At 54.2% G+C, this 20,753-nt stretch overlaps 1 protein-coding gene and 2 non-coding genes across 8 annotated transcripts; all 3 read right to left on the bottom strand.

Moving 5' to 3' along the window:
* Positions 1–969: 969 nt before the first annotated feature.
* Positions 970–18,372, bottom strand: TNPO2 (transportin 2). 6 transcript variants are annotated; one of them, XM_061150194.1, is made up of 26 exons: positions 18,216–18,335; positions 16,894–16,937; positions 15,484–15,595; positions 14,776–14,851; positions 14,544–14,693; positions 11,933–12,039; positions 11,712–11,845; positions 11,546–11,627; positions 11,351–11,473; positions 11,126–11,244; positions 9,926–9,986; positions 9,665–9,830; positions 9,310–9,462; positions 7,283–7,508; positions 6,906–7,077; positions 6,336–6,422; positions 6,152–6,259; positions 5,895–6,053; positions 5,343–5,430; positions 5,055–5,153; positions 4,186–4,281; positions 3,767–3,872; positions 3,421–3,520; positions 3,267–3,341; positions 3,020–3,147; positions 970–2,936 (listed from the first exon to the last, which is right to left on the bottom strand). In XM_061150194.1, the coding sequence occupies exons 3-25, from the start codon at positions 15,580–15,582 to the stop codon at positions 3,040–3,042; spliced, it is 2,694 nt and encodes an 897-aa protein (XP_061006177.1). In that variant the 5' UTR covers positions 15,583–15,595; positions 16,894–16,937; positions 18,216–18,335; the 3' UTR covers positions 970–2,936; positions 3,020–3,039. The 6 variants fall into 6 exon arrangements, with proteins under 6 accessions (XP_061006177.1, XP_061006176.1, XP_061006180.1 ...); XM_061150193.1 differs by lacking the exon at positions 16,894–16,937 and having other exon boundaries at positions 18,216–18,372; XM_061150197.1 differs by lacking the exon at positions 16,894–16,937 and having other exon boundaries at positions 3,046–3,147; positions 3,767–3,842; positions 18,216–18,372.
* Positions 5,226–5,301, bottom strand: LOC133063042 (small nucleolar RNA ZL2). Its single transcript, XR_009694349.1, has one exon. It is a non-coding gene; the product is annotated as a small nucleolar RNA ZL2 (small nucleolar RNA).
* Positions 7,154–7,224, bottom strand: LOC133063029 (small nucleolar RNA SNORD41). The gene has a single exon (XR_009694339.1). It is a non-coding gene; the product is annotated as a small nucleolar RNA SNORD41 (small nucleolar RNA).
* Positions 18,373–20,753: the final 2,381 nt, after the last annotated feature.

Below are 20,753 nucleotides of genomic sequence, written 5' to 3'. Positions count from 1 at the left end.
GCTAGATTCCTGTCTTTTTTTTTAGCGACCCAGAAACACTTACACTGCAGAGCCCTCGGTGAAAGTTAACTTAACTACCTAAAATCCTACTGATGAAAACAGCATCTCCCACTGAAATGTTGTGAAGTAATTAGCCTCCAACTAATAATAAAAAATAAATAAATAAATAAATAAACCAAAGAAAACAGCATCTCATTTACCGATAGCCTCTTTTGAGCCAGGCAGGGTTAACTCACAAACTCTTAAGCAGCACTAGCCCGTTCCCTCTTCTGATATCCACGTGACTCTGCTCAATCACCTTAGCAGACTACCCTAAGTACCCAGAGTACTGTAAGACTGATCCTTTTCCAAAACGTACTTTCTCCCCTCCCCCCACTATATTTTTTTCTGTGGGACATACCGCTGTTTCACTGGTTAGCTTTATTTCTTCTACTAAAATGCACACACTTGTTGAATGAAAATTGGTTGTAGCAGCATTTAAAAATTTCTTCCAGGTTGATGCAGGTGATCGCTGGGTTGAACAGAGGTTGCAAGACTTTATCCTGAGGACTCTGCATCCCCAGATAAGAGATTTTTTATTTGCCTTTAACTGTTGTGCATGTTTTCCTGGGCCCCACAGCCTTGACGCTGGGCTGAGCATTCTAAAAATCCAGAGTTGTGAAACCAGCTGAAGAGTGCTGCACGGTCTTGCTCCTTGCCACTCAGTTTAGTCTTTAGCCAATGGTGATTTCGAATCTGTGCTGTAGTGAGCTCAGGTTCTAGTGAGCTCCCAGACTGTCATTATGTCCCAGAGGCTGTTGCATGTGTTATGTTACCACATTTAATGTTTAATCTTACTTCCCCATTCCCCCAGTTATTTCCTGACCTGATTACTGTACATCCCATTTCTAAAACTTTCCAGGCCCCCCTCTACATCTCTTCTCTACTGCCAAAACCCAAGGACAAAAGAGGCCAGATGGAGACCAAGGGTTTCACAAGAAACTGATCTTTACTCAACAAAGTTCTACACAAGTGGAATCTCACGCCACCTTGGCGCCAGTCCCCAGCACAGCACAGTAACAAATGGACAGACCCTGGAGCCCGCAGGAAGAAAAGGATGAGGGGAAGGAGGGGATGTGGGAACGAGAGGGACTGCAGATCGAGGCCAGTCAAGGTCTGCAGCCCTGGGCAGGGGAAAAAGGTTGAGAAGCTGAAACTTCGTTGTGCAAAAATCAACCAAAATAAATTAAAAAATTAAATAGTTTTCTTTAAAAAAAAAAGAAGAAGAAGAAGAAGAACTAGAAACAGGCCCCCCATCTTGGATGGAGAAGGGGTTACCAATCCCATCAGGCAGCCAATCCACACACCCCAAGACCCAGCAGAGGATGCTCCAAAGCACTGGAATTACCAGAAAACTAAATGGTTACTTTTTTTTTCTTTTCTTTTTTTACAAATGGCTTCCAGAGACCTGCTGGAGTTTCACAGCGGGGAACCAGCTGGGTTTATGGAATGTGCACCAGTGGCCCTCTGCCGGGGCCCCAGAGGGATGGATGGAGCAGGCCCCAGAATGCAGGAATCCAGTCAACCCCCACCCCAGCAAATTGCAAATTGCAGAGAGGCCCCCAAAGAAATAGAAAGCAGGGAAAAGAGAAAAGAAAACCCCAGTAAAGGGGTTGCAAGGCTTGGTTTCAGTTACTAGGCCAAATGGGAAGTTACCACCCCTCCACTTTAGGGGAGCCTCTCCCACTGTGAAGGACTCCCCAAACAATCCCACAAGTTTCACTGCCCTAGTCTGGTGGGGTCTTAGGGCCTGCTGGGAACTGTGATCAGAAGTCCCAGGGCCAGAAGGGGGTAAGGGAGTATACCACCCTTCCCTTCCTCCAAGTCTTCACTTTCTTTCTGGCTGGCAAAGCCTAAACCTTTGTCTTCTGTCACCATCAATTAAATGCCCTAGCCCTGGCCCTTGTGTTAAAACTCAGGCCTGAAAGAGTGCTCTTGGAAGCAGAGAAATGAACTGCCTTTGAAACGGACTTGCTTATAGCGGGGGGAAGGTGTCAGCAGCTCTGGCTGCTCCCAGCTCTCTTCAGTGGAAAAGGTTCCATCCAGCCCAGCATCTTCGTAAGTCACTGGGGCACAGGGGAGGGAGAAAAAGGTGACCTCTGGCCAGCCCTGGCCACTTTGGTGGTCCCAACTTTTCTGGCTGGTATGGGAGAAGGAAGGGGGACACACTGGCTGAGGCTGCCACAGAGCTGGCAAGAAGTGTGCGGAGCAGGTCCAAAGCGTGCGCGTGCTGACTGAGTGGCCCCAAGGTGGCCATCCTCTTCCCCCCACCCCCGCCCCAGGGTCCCAGTGGAGGTCCCCAACCCACCCAGCCCTCCCTAATCACTGCCAATTCCGGCAAAACAGCAGAAGCTTCTTAAACTCTAGATGCAGGTTACACGGAAGGCCTTACGAGTTAACTCAGGGGTTCACTAATTCTACTGTCTCCATGCAGTCGGGGAAATGGTGGGGCGGCTGGCCCAGCCTGGCTGGCAACAGCACCCGCACATGCGTGTAACCATGTGTGTACGTGTGAGTGTACGTATCTCTACAAGGACCCCCCTCCCCGCCTGCTTTTCCCTTGCCTCATCCTAAGCCGGATTTGGTCGGCCGTGTTGATGCCTCCCTCCCACATGGCTGGCCCAAGTAGGCTGCCTGAGGTGACCCCAATTAGAGCAAGGGGTCCTTGCTGCCAGGAAGTCCCACCCCCCTCCCATTTCTAGGATGAGCGTGGAGGCCCCACCCACCTGCCCACCCTCTGACCAACCTCCGGCCAGCCATGGCAGGTAGATGGACAGGGAAGGCGTCTGGATTTGGGTCCCGCTAACTCCTCCCTAACCCCCCTCGACCAGGGCACAGCGACTTCTGGACGCAGCACGCTCCCCAGCAACCCCTCTGACGACGACGCAGACAGAAACCTGTGGGGAGAGGAGGGTGTTAGGGCCTGTACCATCAGGGCTCCTGTGACAGTGCCAGCCCTCTGTTAACACGGGCCCCACACCTGGCAGTCGCGATGCTCGTCTAGACCCCGTAGAAGGCGGCTAGCCTCTCCTTCAGCAGTGGCGGGAACTGCTCCGAGAACTGCTGCCAGTTTTCCTCCCCCACTTGGTCTTTGAAGCCATGGAGGATCTGCAGTGAGAGAAGTGGGGTGAGGGGCGCCCCGGAGCAGCATGAGAGGAAGATGATCTCTCTCTCTCCACCCTGCCACCTCCCAAGACTAGATTAGGGCCCAGCTGGGGGATCCTCACCTTATAAAACATGTCCCGAAGGTCATCCTTCGGGCTCACCCAGGAGGCTACAGCGTCGCAGAAGAAAATAAAGTCCTGAAACATGACGGATCCCATGTGAGGGTCCGTCCAAGCCCAGCCCCAGCGCCTTCCCTCCGAGCCCAGCTGCCCCAACCTGCACGACGCCCCCAGGGTTGACGCCTATCATCATGCAGATCCCACGGAAGGCCGAGTCCTTCTCCTCGTTGTCCCTGATGTTCCTGAGGGACGTGCACCTGGTTTGGTGGGGTGGGGGGAGGGGGGAGGTAAGCAGTCGGGAATCAGCCCCTGGGGCTGGGGCACAGTGGACATCTATGGGGGACACTGGGGAGCGGCGGCAGATCAGTGGGTGCTGGGGCTGGGCTGGGGGAAGCAGGAGGTCAGGGCTCAGTGGGGCATTGTGTAATCCATGGGTGGGCAGGGCAGGGCTGGGTGGGTGCTGGCGAGGGATGGGGTGGGGCCCCACCCGGGTGGGCACACACCAAGGCCGGATGAACTGCTGCAGCATGGGGGCCACCTCCTGCGGGCACACGTAGCCCAGGCGGCCGATGGTGATGGCTGGAATGGCAGAGGGACTCGTCAGGCGACCTGCAACCCCGAGCGGCCCGGGTACGTGGCGGGGCCTCCAGCACGAGGCGCCAGCCCCACCCCACGGGCCCCAAGGGAACAGCTCCTGCCAGCTGCCTGGGTCCCCAAGCTTGGGCCAGTCAGGGTCTCCGCCCCATCCAACTTGGCCCTTTCCCAGGTCTCCCCTTAGGCCAACACCCTTCCCAGGCCTCTACCCACTGCCTTATTCCCATTACCCTCCCTGGTTCTTTCCCAAGACCTCTCTGTCAGATATCCTCCTGGCTGGGAAGCCCCACCCCCGGGAGGCAGCCAGTGGCTCAGGCCTGGCGCCCACCTGTGTTTTCCAGCAGCGTCTTGGGCGTGTTGGGCCGGTTGATGATCTCCACCAGATTGTTGAGGACCATCTGCACATAGGGCTGCATCTCTGCCCCTAGGGGACAGGAGAGTCAGAGCCCTGCATGGCCCACACCACCCACCACCCACTGACCCTAACTGCATCCAGACAGTGGCCAATCAGTGAGTGAACAAAAAGCCATCTCTAGATGTCTGCGGTCCAGGATCCATGGCCAACCAGAGACAGACCCGCACCCGCCCAACACCGGAAGCCTCCCTGGAGTCATTGCTGGACACCAGAGTGAGACCACACCACCCCGTCTCCCTGTGGGGTAGGCAGGGCCAGGGGGACCTTCAGAGAAAGTCTCCCAAAGAATCCCAGTGGGGCTTTCAGTCAGTTGCTTGGAAAGGAAGGAGGTGATGATGAGTCCAGTAAGAACAGGCCTCCTGTCCCCGTGCCTCTTTGGAGAAGCCAGTTACATGTGCTCTTTCAGCCATCTGTCCCCATCTCAGATGAAAATGCTCAGAGGTGTCCCCTCATCCCTGGCCAATCGGCACCTGCCTCAAGGAGCACCAAGGCCCTCAAGAGCAGTGGTCCCCAACCTTTTTGGTTACCAGGGACTGGTTTCGTGGAAGACAATTTTTCCACGGACCGGGGTGGGATGGTTTGGGGATGATTCAAGCACATTACATTTACTGTGCACTTTATTTCTATTATTATTACAGCAGCTGCACCTCAGATCATCAGGTGTTAGATCCCAGAAGCTGGAGACCCCTGCTCTAGAGGGAACCTGTCGATCAGGGTCCTGCCACCAGGCTGGGAACAAGCCAATGGGAAGGGAAAGGGCCTGCCCACCTACAGGCACTTACCCATCTGCATGCAGATCTCACCGATGGCCCAGGTGGCATTGTTGCAGACAGAGATGAACTCGGGGTTCAGGTTGGTGCCCAGGATGGGCATGAACTCAGCTGGTGGGGAGAAAGAGGGGTGCTGAGCAGGGGGGGCCAGCCAGGGTGAAGCCTCTGGAAACCTGAGGGGCAGGCCCCATCAGACAGTATGAATACATCCCAGTTCGGTCACAGTGCTCCCAGGTCATCTTCTCCATCACTTGAGGCCAGGGCTGGGGTCATGGGGTGTGGACACAATGGGTGTCATACCGATACAGGGCTTGACGTGGATGAAGCAGGCTTTGGTGAGGTCTCCCAGGAGGGCGAAGGAGCTCTGCCGGACCTCAGGCATCGAGTCCTGGGGATCGGAGGAGGGTCAGTGTGGCAGGGCTCCCCTCCCCCAGCCAGCTAGGGGCGCAGTTCCTAGAGCACGAGCTGACCCTGCCTCTTCCTAGCACCGAGGCTGCAGGCCCATCTGAAGATCCAGGACTCAGGGGCACATGAATGAGTGCCCTGCACAGGGTACCACTTAGAACTGCTTCCCATGCTGATACGCTGGGGGTGGGGAATGTTGGAGGGGCTTGTGCTTTCACATTTCCTACTTTCTCCTTTTTAATTTCCTATTCTGTTGACTTTTTCAATGAGATTTTACTCATATCTCATTTGAATCACTTTTTAAAATAACCACCAGTTCTTTTAACAAGTTCTTTCTCTCTAATATCCTCGGGGCATAACCAAGGCCCCAAGTTCACCCCAGGCAGCCCACAAAGGCTGCTGGGGGTCACCACTGTCCACTGAGAGGCCTGTGAGGGGTCCACCCACCTGCATGCACTGAAACAGCAGTGTCATGATGTTGCTACGGGCGACCAGTTGCTCCACGTGTCCACCCAGGCCCTCAGCCAGGCCACTGAGCAGGTCTAGTGCCACAATCATGAAGTCCTTGTCAGGGGCCTCATACTGCTCAGGGTGCTGGGTATACATCTGGGCACAGAAGGGGGAGGGCAGGGTGAGGGGCGTGAGCTCAGGCCGGGGCAGCAGCAGAGGGACGGGTGGTGGGGTGATGGCGGTGGGCTGCTCACCATGGCCTGGGCCAGCGTCTTCTGCACCAGGGTGACACAGCGCTGGTAGACCGGCTCGCAGTAGGGCAGGAAGCCGCTCTGCAGGGCAGTGGCCACGGATGACAGGCACTGGCAGAGGGAAGGGCAGGAGGTGAGCTTAGGGGAGTGGAACAGGGCCACGGGAGAGGGCCTGAAGCTGACCCACCTCCAGCAGGGGGAAGAGATCCTTGTCTTCATCTTTGAGTTCGTTCCACTTCTGAATCAGCGGAGGCATCAGCTTCTGGATGTATTCCTGGAGAGGGAGCAGGAAGTTGGGGATCCCTGGGTACGGGTGGTGGCCTGGGAACCAACACGACTCCCTCTGACTCAAGAGGTGCTCATCATCTGAACCATGAGGTCTAGGCTCTTTTCTTTTCTTTTTTTTTTTTTTTAGGCTCTTTTCTTTGGCTCCTGGGGTCCTCGCCAAGCAGCCAGACCTCCAGGTCCTTCTAGTTCATTCCCTTCTTACCCATCCTGAGTCCCACCCCTGAATTGGTGCTTCCTGCTTCCCACGGGCCCCTGAGCTCCCCCCGCCCAGCACTTACCACGCTGTCTCATAACTGTCTGTCTCCCCTATTAGACTGGGAGCAGGCCGAGGGCAGGGGCCGGGTCTGTCCGCCTGCCTGTCGAGGTCATGGCCACGTCCCTGGCGTGCGACAAGGGTCGCCACCAGGTCACTGGATGCCGGGGAGGGGGCAGGGGGGATCAGGAGAAGGGAGCTGCTGTGGGGTCTCACCGGCTGGTTGAGGTGGTGGCCCACAGAGTCAGCCAGGGTGCCGATGGCGTCATAGAGGATGAGCAGGTTCTTGTGCTGGTACTTGCCGAAGGCGAAGACGAGGGTGTCTAGGATGTAGCTGAGGTAAGGCACGAGCTCCGTGCAGGCCTCTTCCTCCAGGGTGGCGAAGGCACTGGAAGGGGCAGAAGTGTTCAGTGGGCTGCCACCAGTGGGACTGGGCTCTGGGTGGGGTTCAGGAAGGGGGCACTCGGGATCAGCCAGTACGAATACGGTGAGAAATCAGCGCACTGTCAGGAGTCCTAAGTATCATCACTTCCCAGAGGGCAGCCAGTGGGGCAGGTGAGGTGAGGTCTGTGGGGCCAGGGGTCGAGGGTCACCTGCAGGCCGCCTCCTGTACCCTCTTGTTGCCATCCAGGATTCGCTTGAGCAGCTCCGTCATCAGAGGCTTCAGGTGCATGTCGGGGGGCTGGCTGACCACCCAGTGGGCATAGCGGCTCAGGGTCCAGCAGGCAATGGAGCGGACCAGGGCCTTCTTGTCCGACAGGCACTGGATGAGGTGCGGGATCAGCTCGGGCAAGTAGGGCACCATGCCCTGCATGCAGCCTGTAAGGACCGGGCACAGAGGCAAGGCTGAGCCAACTGGGCCAGGCCACATCCACCCTTCTGGGCAGAGGGGGAAACTGAAGCATGGAGGTTAAATAACTGTCTCAAAGGCAAAGAGTCAGTGAAAGGCAGGGTGGAGATGGGAAATGGCATCAGACTTCCCTGGTGATCCAGTGGATAGGAATCTGCCTGCCAATGAAGAAGATGAGGGTTTGATCCCTGGTTTGAGAAGATCCCACATGTCTCCTGAAACAACTAAAGCCCACGTGCCACAACTACTGAAGCCCATGCACCCTAGAGCCTGTGCTCCGCAACAAAAGAAGCCACCTCAATGAGGCCCCTGTCTCAGTGAGTACTCTGCTCGCAACAACTACAGAAAGCCTTCGCAGCAACAAAGACCCAGCACAGCCAAAATACATAAATAAATACTTTCCTTTCCATCAGCTCCACCCCATCCCAGGGCTTGTGCTGTCAACTGGTTACTTTATGTGTGTGCTCAGTCGTGTTCAACTCCTTAGGACCCCATGGATTGTAGCCTACCAGCCTCCTCTGTCCACATGGGATTCTCCAGGCAAGAATACTGGAGTGGGTAACCATTTCTTCCTTCAGGGGATCTTCCCAACCCAGGGATCAAACCCAAGTCTCTTCCATCTCCTGCAATGGCAGATGGATTCTCTACCACTTGGACACCTGGGAAGCTATCTGGTCACTAGTTCATAGATGGCTGGGCTGCAGAGTTAACTCAGACTTTATGGGCAGCAGCAACCCAGGTAGACAGAAAGCACCTTTCTTTTGAAACCTTTCTTAGATGTCTGTGACTTTTTTTCCTTCTTACTTTTCATCTTCCCTTTCTTAAAAAAAAAAACCCTGTACGTGTCTGTCTCTCTTTTCACGGCAGATCACAGGTAACAGCACACCCCTTGATCATCCCAGCCCTGAGATCTATTTTTATCAACGCAGGGTCAATTTCTTGAGATCTTTCCCACTAAAATGAAGAACACTTCACATGTCACAGTGGATCTGGGTGCTGAGGTAGTCTCAGTGTGTCTCCTTTCACAGATCTGGAAAGCCCTCTGTTAATTCACCCTGTGCACACCATCAGGACAAAGGGAGCCGGAAAAGTGAAGGAAACACCACCTCTGCACACTTCTGATCCCGGCAGGCCAGCCTCACAGTCAGAGCAGGTTTGAGGCCCAGCTTCATCCCAGTGACAAGAGAAGTGGTATAATTCTCTTTGTACCTGAGTTTCCTCATCTAAGAAACCCACCTCCACGGGTGGCGGTAAGCCCATAGGACAGGGCTGCCTGTTATTACTGTTGCTGGAATTATGCTTAAGACCTCGTGGAACTGTCTTTCTTTGACACTTAAGGAGAGGGCTTGCATTTAGAGGTCCCTTTCAGGCCTTTGGGCTGAGGTGGTTGTTGTTTAATCACTAAGTCTTGTCCGACTCTTTGCGACCCCATGGACTATAGCCCACCAGGCTCCTCTGTCCATACGATTTCCCAGGCAAGAATACTGGAGTGGGTTGCCATTTCTTCCTCCAAGGGATCTTCCCAACCCATGGATGGTGCCTGTGTATCCGGCACTAACAGGTGGATTCTTTACCACTGAGCCACCTGGGAAGCCTGATCTTGGGCTGAGGGGAAGATTCAAATCCCAGAGCTGCTTGGAGTGGGGTAAGCAGGCAGCTGGAGAGAACCTGGGGATGGCCTTGCCCCCACCAGCCCTCCCTAGGCCAGCCCCATCTCACACCAACATGAGGCTCAGAGGCCACACGCAGTCAGGCTGGAGGGTGACTTACCCTCAGCAATGGCACCCAGCACCAGGATGCCTGACTCCTTGACCACCCACTCGGGGTGGAAGAGGAGGTCCTTGAGCAGGGGGAGCAAGTGGGGCAGCAGTTCCTCCCGGAAGACGTTGGCCAGGACATCCAGTGCAGCCGCTGAGCACTTCCCTGGGGCGGGAAGGGAAATGAGGGGCGGGCTCAGGGAGGCATGGGGGCAGGCCACCAGCTCTCCTCTCTGTAACCCCTGGGATCTGAGGCCGTGATTTGAATCTTCGTGATTTGTTCTGCATAGGCTTCTGATCACCTGAGAGAGAGCCCAGGGCCTGCTGTCCCCTACTCCCCACTTCCTACTGCAGGCCAGGCCACTCACTCAGATTCCAGTCGGACAAAGCATCGTCGTCATCATCGTCCTCAGCGTCCTCTGAGCCGTCGGGCCGCTCGGCCTCATGGGGCAGCGTCACCGTGCGCGACTTGTGGAAGCGTGGCTTGATGTCCTGTTCACTGTCAGGGACAGCCTCGTCCTCCTCAACATCCCCCTGTGGAGCCAGGCGGATAGCTGAGACCCCCGGAGGCCCCCAGTGCCCCAGCCTTCCTTCCCGCTGCCCGTGACTGGTGGTCAGCCCTAGCTAACCTTCAGCAGGATGATGTCGATTTCCGAGTACTTCATCCCTTTTACCAGGATGGGGATCAGCCTGTTGGGAGAGAGGCTGTTAATCAGGATGCAGGGGCCCTGGAGACAGCTTACAGCCTGGGGAAGAGGGAAGTGGAGAGGAGTTGCAGGCAGGAGCATCAAGGAGCCGAGGGGTAGACCATACATAAGCTTGGAATAGTGCCTGACCCCTTGTTATTTAGTCGCTAAGTCCTGTCCAACTCTTGCAACCCTACCAGGCTCCTCTGTTCATGGCATTCTCCAGGGAAAAACACTAGACTGGGTTGCCATTTCCTTCTCCAAGGAATCTTCCCGACCCAGGGATCACACCTGTGTCTCCTGCACTGGTAGGCAGGTTCTTTACCACTGAGCCACCAGGAAAGCCTGATCCCTAACATGCCATAAAGCAGTGACACATGGCCCTGCCCTATCACCAGGCACTTCCTAGCATAGGGCCAGGTTGGGGAGCTAACAGGCAGGGCAGCCTCCAGAACTCCACTGGAACCCATGCACCTCAGGATCAGAGATTTTGACTAGAGACTTCACTGAGTCGGGGACAGACAAGTGATTCAAGTTGATCAAAGAGGATCAGCCTTAGAACTTTTACAGAGACCCTGTAAAGAGTAATGTAAAGAGAGAATGTCTTTACTCTGAGGTTCCCAAGCTAGAAAGCTGCAGAAAGTACTACTATGAGGGCAGGCTGTGCCTGAGAACAAAGTAGACACAGAGGAACTAGATCTGAGCCTAGACAGGCTGCCATTCACATCCTTTGAGCACCTGGATCCAGCTATGCCTGAAGCCTCTGTTGCCTTTTTTTTTTTCCTTTGGCTGTGCCAGGTCTTAGTTGGGGCACACAGGATCTTCATTGTGACATGAGGGGTTTTTAGTTGAGGCATGTGGGATCTAGTTCCCTGACTAGGAATCTAAACGTGGGCCTCCTGCATTGGAAGCAAGGAATTTTAACCACTGGACCACCAGGGAAGTCCCTCTCTGTTGACTTCATCTTTTCTACCTATAACTTAACCTAATTTTTAACCCATTAAAGCTACATACCTACCATTTGCAAAATAAACATACACAGGAATAAAAGCAAACCAAGACAGTTGATTGGGACAGGCTAGCACAGAAGGGAAGGCAGAGGGTTGGAGTCTGGGGTGGTCAGAGGGCAGGAGCAGCACTCACTGGACCAAGTGGGAGGCCAGGACTTCCTTGCAGATGGGCTGCTCGGCCAGCGTCAGCCAGAACTCACAGGCCTCGAGGGCCACGTTCTCATCGTGGTCTTGGGTCCTCTGCAGCATGTACTGGGGTGGGATAGGAGAAAGACTAAGGCCCGGCCCAGTGAGGGGTGGCTCCCCACAAGCCTCCCACCCCACAGCACCCCCAAAGGCTGGCCCTGGCCAGGTTTACCTGGATGATGCTGTGCATGTGGGGGATGAGCCTGTCAATCCGCACTTCCAGCAGCATCACTAGTGCACGGCACACATTCTTCCGCACCTCAGGGTCATCGTCCACAGCCAGGGCGAACAAATGCTGCAGGGAAGCTGGGATCAGCTGCGGCTAGGCCCTCAGCCCTCCCCCTGCACTCCCCAGCCCATGGCCTACCTCAATGAAGGTGTCAATGTTGTCCATCAGCGCCTGGGCCCGGTCCATGATGAACTGATTCACACAGGCGATGGCATGGGACCTGGCAGGGCGTGGGTCAGCACACAGGTCACCCCCAATCCTACCCATCCTGCCCCCTCCCCACCCCCTGCAGACTCCCACACACCGGATCTTGGGGCTACAGTGCTTGAAGAACTGGAGGAACTTGGGGATCATGATGTTGAGGGGCCTGTTGAGGGCATCGCTGTCCAGCAATTCGGACGAGTCCTCACAGATCTTCTGTAAGGCTCCGAAGGCTCCCTGAGTGGAGAGCAGCAGACACATGAGCGGGAGTCCCAGTCGGACCCCAGCTCCCAGTCAGGCAGGCAGGCCACGCTGGTCGCCTACCTCACAGGTATTGTAATCCTCCGAGTTGAGAAGGTTGCATAGCTGGGGCAGCAGCTCGGGCCACATCTGCAGCTCACCCTTGGAAGCGATGGTGGTGATGAGAATGCCTGGGGCGGCCGGGAAAGGAGGCTGCCTCAGGCTAGGTGCCGGCTTGCCTGGCGCCCCGGCCCTCCCTGCTGTGCGCTCATCCCACCAGCACACACGCTCTCAGCCCTACACACACTTTATTGTTTCTTCTTTTTTTTGGTCACACAGCACGTAGGATCCTAGTTCCCAGACCAGGAATCAAACCTGTGCCCCCTGCATTGGAAGCACAGAGTCTTAACCCCTGGACCACCAGGGAAGTCCCCTACACATTTTTGAGATCCTCTTTCTTTCTGTGTGCCAGGCCTGTCTCAGGCCCTGAGATACAGCACAGAACTGAACACAAAATCCCTGCCTTTAGAAGCGGACTGTCTAGTGAGGGAGGCTGCCTGAGATAAAGATAAATCGGTAAAAGTCCTGGGAGGCCAGATGCCAAGAGCTGAGGGAGGAAATAGAACTGAGAAAAGACTTAGCAAGGACTGAGGGTGAAGGTAACAGTTTTTAATTCAGTGGCTCAAGAAGGCCTTGCTGGGTGACACCTTGCTATCTGAGCAAAGACCTGAGAAGGTGGGGGAGAAGTCATCTAGGTCCCTGGGGAAAGAACATCTTAAGCAGGCAGATCAGCAGGTATAAGAAGTCCAGGGTCATGCACAGAATTGGTGTGCTCCAAGATGGATGGTAAGGAGCCAGAGGTGCTGAGCAGAGGATGATGGGGAGAGTGGCAAGAGATGAGGGCTGGAAGGGGGAGGAGGCACGTCATGCAGGGCCACGGTGGCCTCGGAGAGGACTGCGTCCTGCTTATTAGAGACCCAAGTGCGACCTGCAGTAGGCATGTGAAGTGCCAGGACTCTGGAGCAGTCTGGCAGCTGAGTTCAATATGGGTGATATCAGTGCAGAGATAGCATATTTAGAGCCCAAGGGGGGAAGCTGCCATCGCCAACACTCCAGATGACCCCGGTTCCCATGTCTGCTGGGAAAGGCACTCCCTGCAGTGGGCAGACTGGCAACAGAGTGCCCAGGCCCATCCCTGTTTATGTGACCTTGGCCCCATCACCTAAGGGCTCCATGCCTCAATGGCAATAAGGAACACCATCCTCCTGGGACTGCCCTGGCAGTCCAGTAGCTAGAATCCCACAACCTCACTGCCTGGGGTTCAACTCCCGGTTGGGGAACTAAGATCCCACAAGCTTAGGGTGATTGGGAGGCTTCAATGATTTAACTCAAGTACTTAGAGCAGAAACTGGCGCCGAGAACGAGTTTGATAAGTCCAGTTCCTCCTGGTGGCCTCAGAGAAGACTAAGCATCACTTTGAACAAAGACAACAGGCCCCAAGATCAACACTTCCAGCAGGTCCAAGAGCTAGCTCAAATTTTTAATACTATCTTTTTGTTCTCATTGCATTTATGATTAAGGCTACCTTCCCTTTGAAAGTGAAAATGTCCAAGGCTCAGTCGTCTCTGAGTCTGGGTAGTCCATGCGGCTCCTCTGTTCATGTTAATTCTCCAGGCAAGAATACTGGAGTGGGTTGCCATTCCCTTCTCCAGGGGATCTTTCCAACCCAGGAATCAAACCTGTGTCCCCCAAAACTACCTGAGCCACCAGGGAAGTCTACCCTGCTGTACAGAGCAAGCAAATCTGTCTCCCCTTCCCACCTTATTTTTTGCCATGCTACACAGTTTGCAGGATCTTAAGGCTCCTGACCAGGGATTGCACTCCAGACCCACGCAGTAAGAATCCTAACCACTGTCTTGCTTTAAATAGTTATATACCATTTCCACTTTAAAGTAATATTTAAAGTTGACAGACTTAAATTTTAAAATTTTAAGTCAGTTATATGTCAATTATATCCAATGGAATTCACTGGCTATCCAGTGGTGGTTAGAATCACGTTTTCATTGCTAAGGGCATAGGTTCAATCACTGGTGGGGGAACTTATTAATTAATTAAAATTAATTAATTACTAATGAAATAAAAATTATATCTCAGTAAAACCGAGGGGGGGGAAGTAAGTTGGGAACAAATAGTAGGGCTGGTGTTTATCAGTAGTAAAGTAGGCTTAAGGTAAAATTGCTTGAAAGTTCTTAAGTCTTCCTCCTGTAACTTCCTCAGGCAGCCTTTTAGAGACAGGAAGTTTCCAACACAAACCTAACCCACATTTCTCCTAAGTTATCACTGGTGAGAATTAGCAGGGAGCTCTCATATTTTAGTTTGCTATATCCTCAGAGATAACAGAAAATTCTGGACACTGAGTGACTGCCTAAGAAGTAAGAACAGCTCTTTCAAGAGGGAATGGTTCAGAGCATGGACCTGATTTGGTCACTTCTGAGCTCTGTTACTGGCCAGACCAGACTCTTCACACCTATGTGCCTCAGTTTTCTCATCTGTAAAATGGGAGCAGTAACAGTACCACCACCCACAGTGCTGGAACATTCAGTGAATCAACATCGTTAACACATTGAGAAGGTTCGTGGCCAAGAGGGCCAGCTCAGAGCATCATCACAGGCCAACTCTCACTGCGCTCTCTCACCTATGGTGGCCCGGATGAGCGAGGAGGCGTCGCCAATGTTGTTGAGACATTCCTGTTTGATGAAGTCGGCCACAGGCGGTGGAAAGCTCTGGTAATGTGCCTTCACATTGTTCTTGAGGATGAGGCCACTGAGAGAGCGAGTCGGCTCATCTGTGGGAAGAGGGCCGGGGCTCAGGAGACCACAGGGGAGAAAGTGGGGTCCGCCTTGGGTGGAGGGGAGCCAAGGGCATACCTTCCGACTTGAGTCTCGTCAGGACGAATATCAGGTAGTTGTTGAAGTCAGGAAATTGGTTCAGTTGTTTGAGTTTCTGCTAGGTTGTTAAGGGTCTTGGCAGACAGGGGCCTTCCCTGGGTGGGACTCCCCCCGTTACTGCCATATAACCTCTGACTACTGGGATTGGGCAGCCAACTCCTGGGACCCCACGTGTCAACCCCCATGCCCAAAGTAAGGAAGCACTTCAGACACATGAGATTCATACGGCAGGTAGGGGAACATGTCTCAGTTTCCCACCACTCCTGAAGATCTGGCCAGAGCAGGAGAAGGTGAACAAACTCCGCTGTATCTGAAGATTAGCAGAGGCTACTCAGCTCTGCTCACTAGCAATTCAACACTGCATGCTTTTTTCTTAAAGGGACCTCACACTTTCAAGTGAAACTTGCATACGGTATATATAAATAGATTAAAAGTTTAAGAGTATTTTAAACGACCAACTGAAAAAAGGAAATTTTACTCTCGAACCTAAACTAAAGCCAAGCACCAGCAAAAAGTGTCTCCTTCTCTGCTGGGAAAGGGACCCAAGAATTCTAATCCTTAATTCTTTGCCGAAGTCCGCTCCTGCCGCAGCAGAAAGAGCCTGGGAACTAGGGATTCGACCCCTTCCTGTCCGCGAGATGCACTTGTTGGCCGGGTCCCCCCAGACCCGGAAGGAAGGAAGGATACATCCTGCACGATGCGCTGCGTGGCTGTGTTAGGTGACTGCGAGTCTTTGAGCAACTGAAGGACCTGCTGGAGGCCTTGCTCGTCTGGCTGCCAGTCCATGGCGCAAGGCGAACTGCGGGAGTAGGGGCCAGGATCAGCACCGGATCCCGGAGGCTCTGTGGCAGTCCCAGGCTGAACCCCCACTGAGGTGATGGCGGAGACCGCGGTAGCAGGACTGGAGCGTCCTCGGCGGACAGGCGGAGGCCGCCGATCCACGCCCGCCCAAGTGCGGGGTCCCCGCCAGCTGCGCCATCCACGGCCACGCAGTCGCGGGCTCGGGAGCGCGGGCGGGGGTATGTGGAAGCGGGCCATGCGAGGCGGCGGCGGGATCCGGAGAATCCTCATCCCACCCAACGCCGGGCCATCGTGCCACCTCGGCCCATGCCACCGCGCTCGGCTGCGGGCCCTAAGGCTTCCACTTCCCTCGAGGCTGCTAGGCGAGGACCCAGCCACCTCCCCATTCAGGGGCCCTGCCCCAGAACACGACAGCGCCCCAGCCCCTGTGGTCTTTCCCGTGCCGGCACGCGGTCCAGCGACTCCCCTAATCAGACCCAGAACAGTCGACAGACAGGTCCCCGATGCCTCTCCAAATGAGAGTCAGCCAAGGCCCGCCTATTCGGCAACAGAAACCCCCTGGACGAGTCCCTGTCGCTTCCCCAATCAGGTCTGGCCAAGCCTCCCCCCACACCGTTCCAACAACCCCACGCCCCAGTCAGCACTAACTCCCACTGATGGATCACTACTGCTTCCCCCAATCAAGTTGGACCAAGCCCCCCACCACCTCAAGCCGGAAAACGTCTTCGTCCGAGCCCTGCAGCTCCCCCCAGTTAGGCCTGGCCAAATACCCGCCGGGGCATTTCCCCCAACTGCACCCAGCTACGCCTCAAAGTCAGAGCCAGCACAGCCTTTTAGGTCGAAGTCTCACGCCCCTCCCTATCAGGGCCCAAAACGGCCGCCCCCAACTTTTCAACCGGGCCTCCCCAGTCAGACCCAACCGGGCCCCGCCGAAACAGACCCACACACACACCCGATCCTTGCGACGTCCCCCAATCAGGCCCTAAGCAGTCCCCATACACTTCCTCCATTCAGAGCCCCTCCAGCCCGACCCCAGCCGCCCCACTGGCCCAATTTTCGCGGCACCGGGACCTGGCCCGGCTCCGAGGCCCCACCCCCTAAGCCAGGCTCGGTTCCCCCATCCCCCGCCCCGGCCCATTCTCGCTGCCTCTCCAATTGGGCCCAACTAGGTTCTCGGCCTTTCTCGGTCAGGCGCGGCCCCGACGCCCGGGCCGCGCGCAGCGCAGGCCCGGAGCCCGGCGGGGGTCGACGCAAGCCAGGGCCAAGCCGGTCGGGGTCCGGGTGAGGCTCACTTACCCGGCCTCGGGCGGCAGCAGCGAGGCCTTAAGCTGCGGCTTCTCCTGAGACTCGCGCGGAAGGAGGGAGCCAAAGAGAGGGAGAAAAAAAAAAAAAAAAAAAAAAGAGAAAGAAAGAAAAAGAAAACGCAGCTGTATATGAACCGCGGCGGCTTCCGTACGCCGTTCAAATAGGCCTAAATGACCCAATCGCGAGAAGCAGCGGTCGCACGTGGCCTGGCACCAGTGAGACCTAGGCCCCGCCGAGGTCGGGTCACGTGACCAAAGAGCTGGCGGCCCTCTAGGCCTCTCTGGCCAGCTGGTCCGCCCACCGTCTCGTTTTCTCAGCCTCCCTCGCTGGCTTGACAGGAGCTCTTTGCTGGAACCAGGAGTTTGGTGGCGCGTGGGACTTTCAGGTATAACCCCCCTCAGCCAGAACCATCTGCACTTTGTACCCCCCCCCCCCCCCCCCGCCAAGAACTGAACTGTGCCTTCCTCCCCCATTCTGAGAGTACTTAGCAGGAGTACTGTGAGAGCAGAGTTGAGGGGACAGAGCCTGAGGTGGACTTTATACCCCATAGACAAAGGAGGGAAAGCCAGACAAAGGGAGTGCCTGAGACTGGCTGGGTTCCTAAAGAAGCCTCTGCCATATTTGCGTTATCTATTTACAGTGCCGTTTGACAAAGATATAAGGCACCCTACGAGGACTTAAAATTTTAAACGAAGTGAAATAATAAAACAAACACTAGAGCAAAAGACCTAACTCCTTTCTCTACCTTAATCAGAATGAGGTGAAAAAATTCAGGAAATTTAAGGACAGGAAGATGAGAGGAAAAAAAAAAAACATTCCGTGATTCTTGCACCGTCTGAGGACAAAGTAGGGCACCTCTTTTCCAGGAGCAGGAGAGTCCCGGTTCTCTCCTCTCCCACCCCACCCCCATTCACGTCTCCACCCTGCTGACAAAAAAGGTGGGCGACCTTCTGCCATTCCAGCTTTAGTTTCTCCATTTGTCAAACAGATACAAGAATAGTTTGCTGGGTCAGAGATAATCCAAGTTAAGCATTACAAAACCTGCAGTAAATTGTTCCTCAAAAACGTGGTGTTTACTCCCCGAGGTTTAAGGTGGTCCTTTTACTGCATTTGGACCCTCCCTAAACCAATATTTACTTAATCAACTAGGGCTCTAATCCCAAAGGACATCCCAGTCCTGCCCGGAAGGCCGTTTTGGCGTGCAAGGAGGCACAGGTTAACTCTAGCCCCAGCCTGGAAGGAGACAGATTTCTCAGTCCAGTTGCCCTTGACAAAGTCAGTCCTGGCTCCGTTCATTCATGAAAAATAGATACCTAAGGCCTCTCTTGACGAAAACTGAGGCCGCCAGGATTTGGGACGAGTCAGTTGAAGCCACACTCCACTCCAAGAGCCAGGATCCTAAAGAAGTAGACGACTCCCACCTCAGCCGGCTCCGCTGAACAGGAACCGGGTTTGAGAGACACGCGCCGAAAGCCGCGTACGCATGCGCAATGGTCTGCCCTCGTGCGACCTGAAGGCCTAGAACTACGAATCCCATCCTGCCTTGCGCAGACGTCGCCGAGCTTACGAATTCTGGCTGCGACTCAAACCTGAGGGGTCTAGAGACTTTCCGGAGTTGTGTTGAGCAGGACGAACGAGGTTGAGGGGCTGTCACTAGATCTGGAGGTTGAGGGAGAGGTTGCAAATCAGTTTTCTGCTCAGGGTTAGGGGTTGCCTCAGATAAGGGTCGGGTAGGGAGCGAGTTGGAGATGCAGGAGAGAATTTGTTAATGCTCACCCCCCCCTTTTTACTTTCTTTCCTCCTTTTTTGGGTGGGTGGGTTGGGGGGGGGGGGCCGCGGAGTGTGGCATCTGGGGAGTCTTAGTTCTCTGACCAGGGATCCATCCTATGCCCCCTGCAGTGGAAGTGCGGAGTGTTAACCACTGGACCTCCAAGAAAATTCTCCTCCCCCTACTTTTGATTTGTCGTTTCCAGCGGCTCTGCGCAAGCTTTGTGGGGAGGAGTCCGGGAAGAAGAATGTGACCGCTGCTGCCAGTATGATCCACAGTATTGGCCCTCGTATGATCACGGGTCTTTTTCCCTTCCCCAGATGGTGAATTTCAGTACTGAATCGAAAGTCGGAAAGAAAGAAAACAAAAAGCCCCCTGATTTCTTATGCACCTACTGCCTGTCAGTGTATAAATGGTATTCTCACAACAGCCCTGTACACAGCAAACTTACTTCAACTAAAAGAGCTCAGTGCAAAAAAGAAACTCAAAAAACTGAAGCCCAAACAGGAATCTGAGATAAGCGACAAACACATCTCAGTTTACAACAGCCTCCCTGCCTGAGCATCTCATCACTCTGCACCCACGTTTCAAAGTGTTTCTCAAACACAGTCCCCAGACACAAAGCAACTGCTTCACCTTGAGAAACAATAACAGCCCCCTTTGAATGTCAGGGTTAATGTTGACTATATGAGCATTGTTTTTACTTTAGAACTTCACTCTAGATGTTTCAGTATTTTATCCCTATTTTATAGATGAATAATCTGAACCACAGAAAGGCTAAATAACTCACCGAAGATCACACAGCTAACAGACACCAGAAAAGTTTGAAACCGGGACTGTGTGACTCACCAAAACCTGAATTTTGATTCTCCTCCCTCCACTTTTCCCAGGTCAGGGCAGGTGAGCTCAGTGAAAGGAAGTGCTGACACTCCAGAATAGAGGCTGAGCTGCTACAGGGGCGACCTACTTCTCCCACTTGTTTCTTTTTAAAGATCCAGCCGCTGTCGGTGGCTTGAAGGGAGGAGGTAGAGATGGCGCCATTGGCTTCCTGTGTCCCCTCCCCCATACTACATCTCCAAGGCTAACATCACACCTGGGCCAGCTCAGCATCATGAAAGGAGGGAGACCTTTCACCTCATGGGGGAAATAAACCAGACAAGCCTTACTGTGTGTTAGCACGAAGTAAGGAGGCATGTCACCTGTTCCAAAGTTTATTTGTTCACTCTTCAGGCTGGGCGTGATTCAGCTCAGAGTCTTTGCACCTGCTGTTCCTTAAGCCTGCAACACTCTTCCAAGGACCATCCTCACTGCCTGTCCCACCTCTTTCGGGACTTGCAACAGATGGTGTGACCATTCTTGACCAGTTTACAGTTGCCATCTTTCCCCTCTCATCACAAATCCCCTTTCATACTCCACCCCCACCCCCCACCCATAGAATGTATAATGGTGTTGTGTATTTTGTTTCTTGTTTCCCCCCTGGCCCACAACCACAATGTTAGCTCCACTAGGACAGGGAATTTGGACTGTGTTGATATTTGCAATCCCCCACCCTTCACAGGCTGAATCTCGCAGTGTGAAGCTGTGTGTGTGTGTGTGTGCTCAGTTGTGTCTGATTCTTTGCGACCCCATGGACTGTAGCCCACCAGGCTCTTCTATCCATGAGATTTCCCAGGCAAGAATACTGGATCAGGTTGCCATGTTCTCCTCCAGGGAATCTTCCCGACCTAGGGATGGAACCCACGTCTCCTGTGTCTGCCACATTGGCAGGCAGGTTCTTCACCACTGGGCCACCTGGGAGACAGGTGCTAACTCAGCCCTCATCCTTCTGCCTCTACAGGTCCCAGGAATGTGGTGACCACCATGGTCTTTGGAATCATGATGCTCCCCTAATAGAAGAGGGACTGGAGCCTGGCCATAGGATGGACACGAGTGCCAGGAGACTCAGCATTCATGCCTGGGAGATGGCCCCACAGCTGGGATGCTTCAATGTGGCTCCATAATAGGTTTGAGGAGTTAGGAGGCACAGTCATCTTAACACTTTGATTGGCTCCATGGAGAGCAGGAAGCCAGGTGGCCTTCAGCT

Source organism: Dama dama, chromosome 9 (genome assembly GCF_033118175.1).
Source record: "Dama dama isolate Ldn47 chromosome 9, ASM3311817v1, whole genome shotgun sequence".
Lineage (NCBI taxonomy): Eukaryota > Metazoa > Chordata > Mammalia > Artiodactyla > Cervidae > Dama > Dama dama.
The sequence above is the reverse complement of the archived record's forward strand: the minus strand, read 5'-3'. Positions and strand labels throughout refer to the sequence as shown.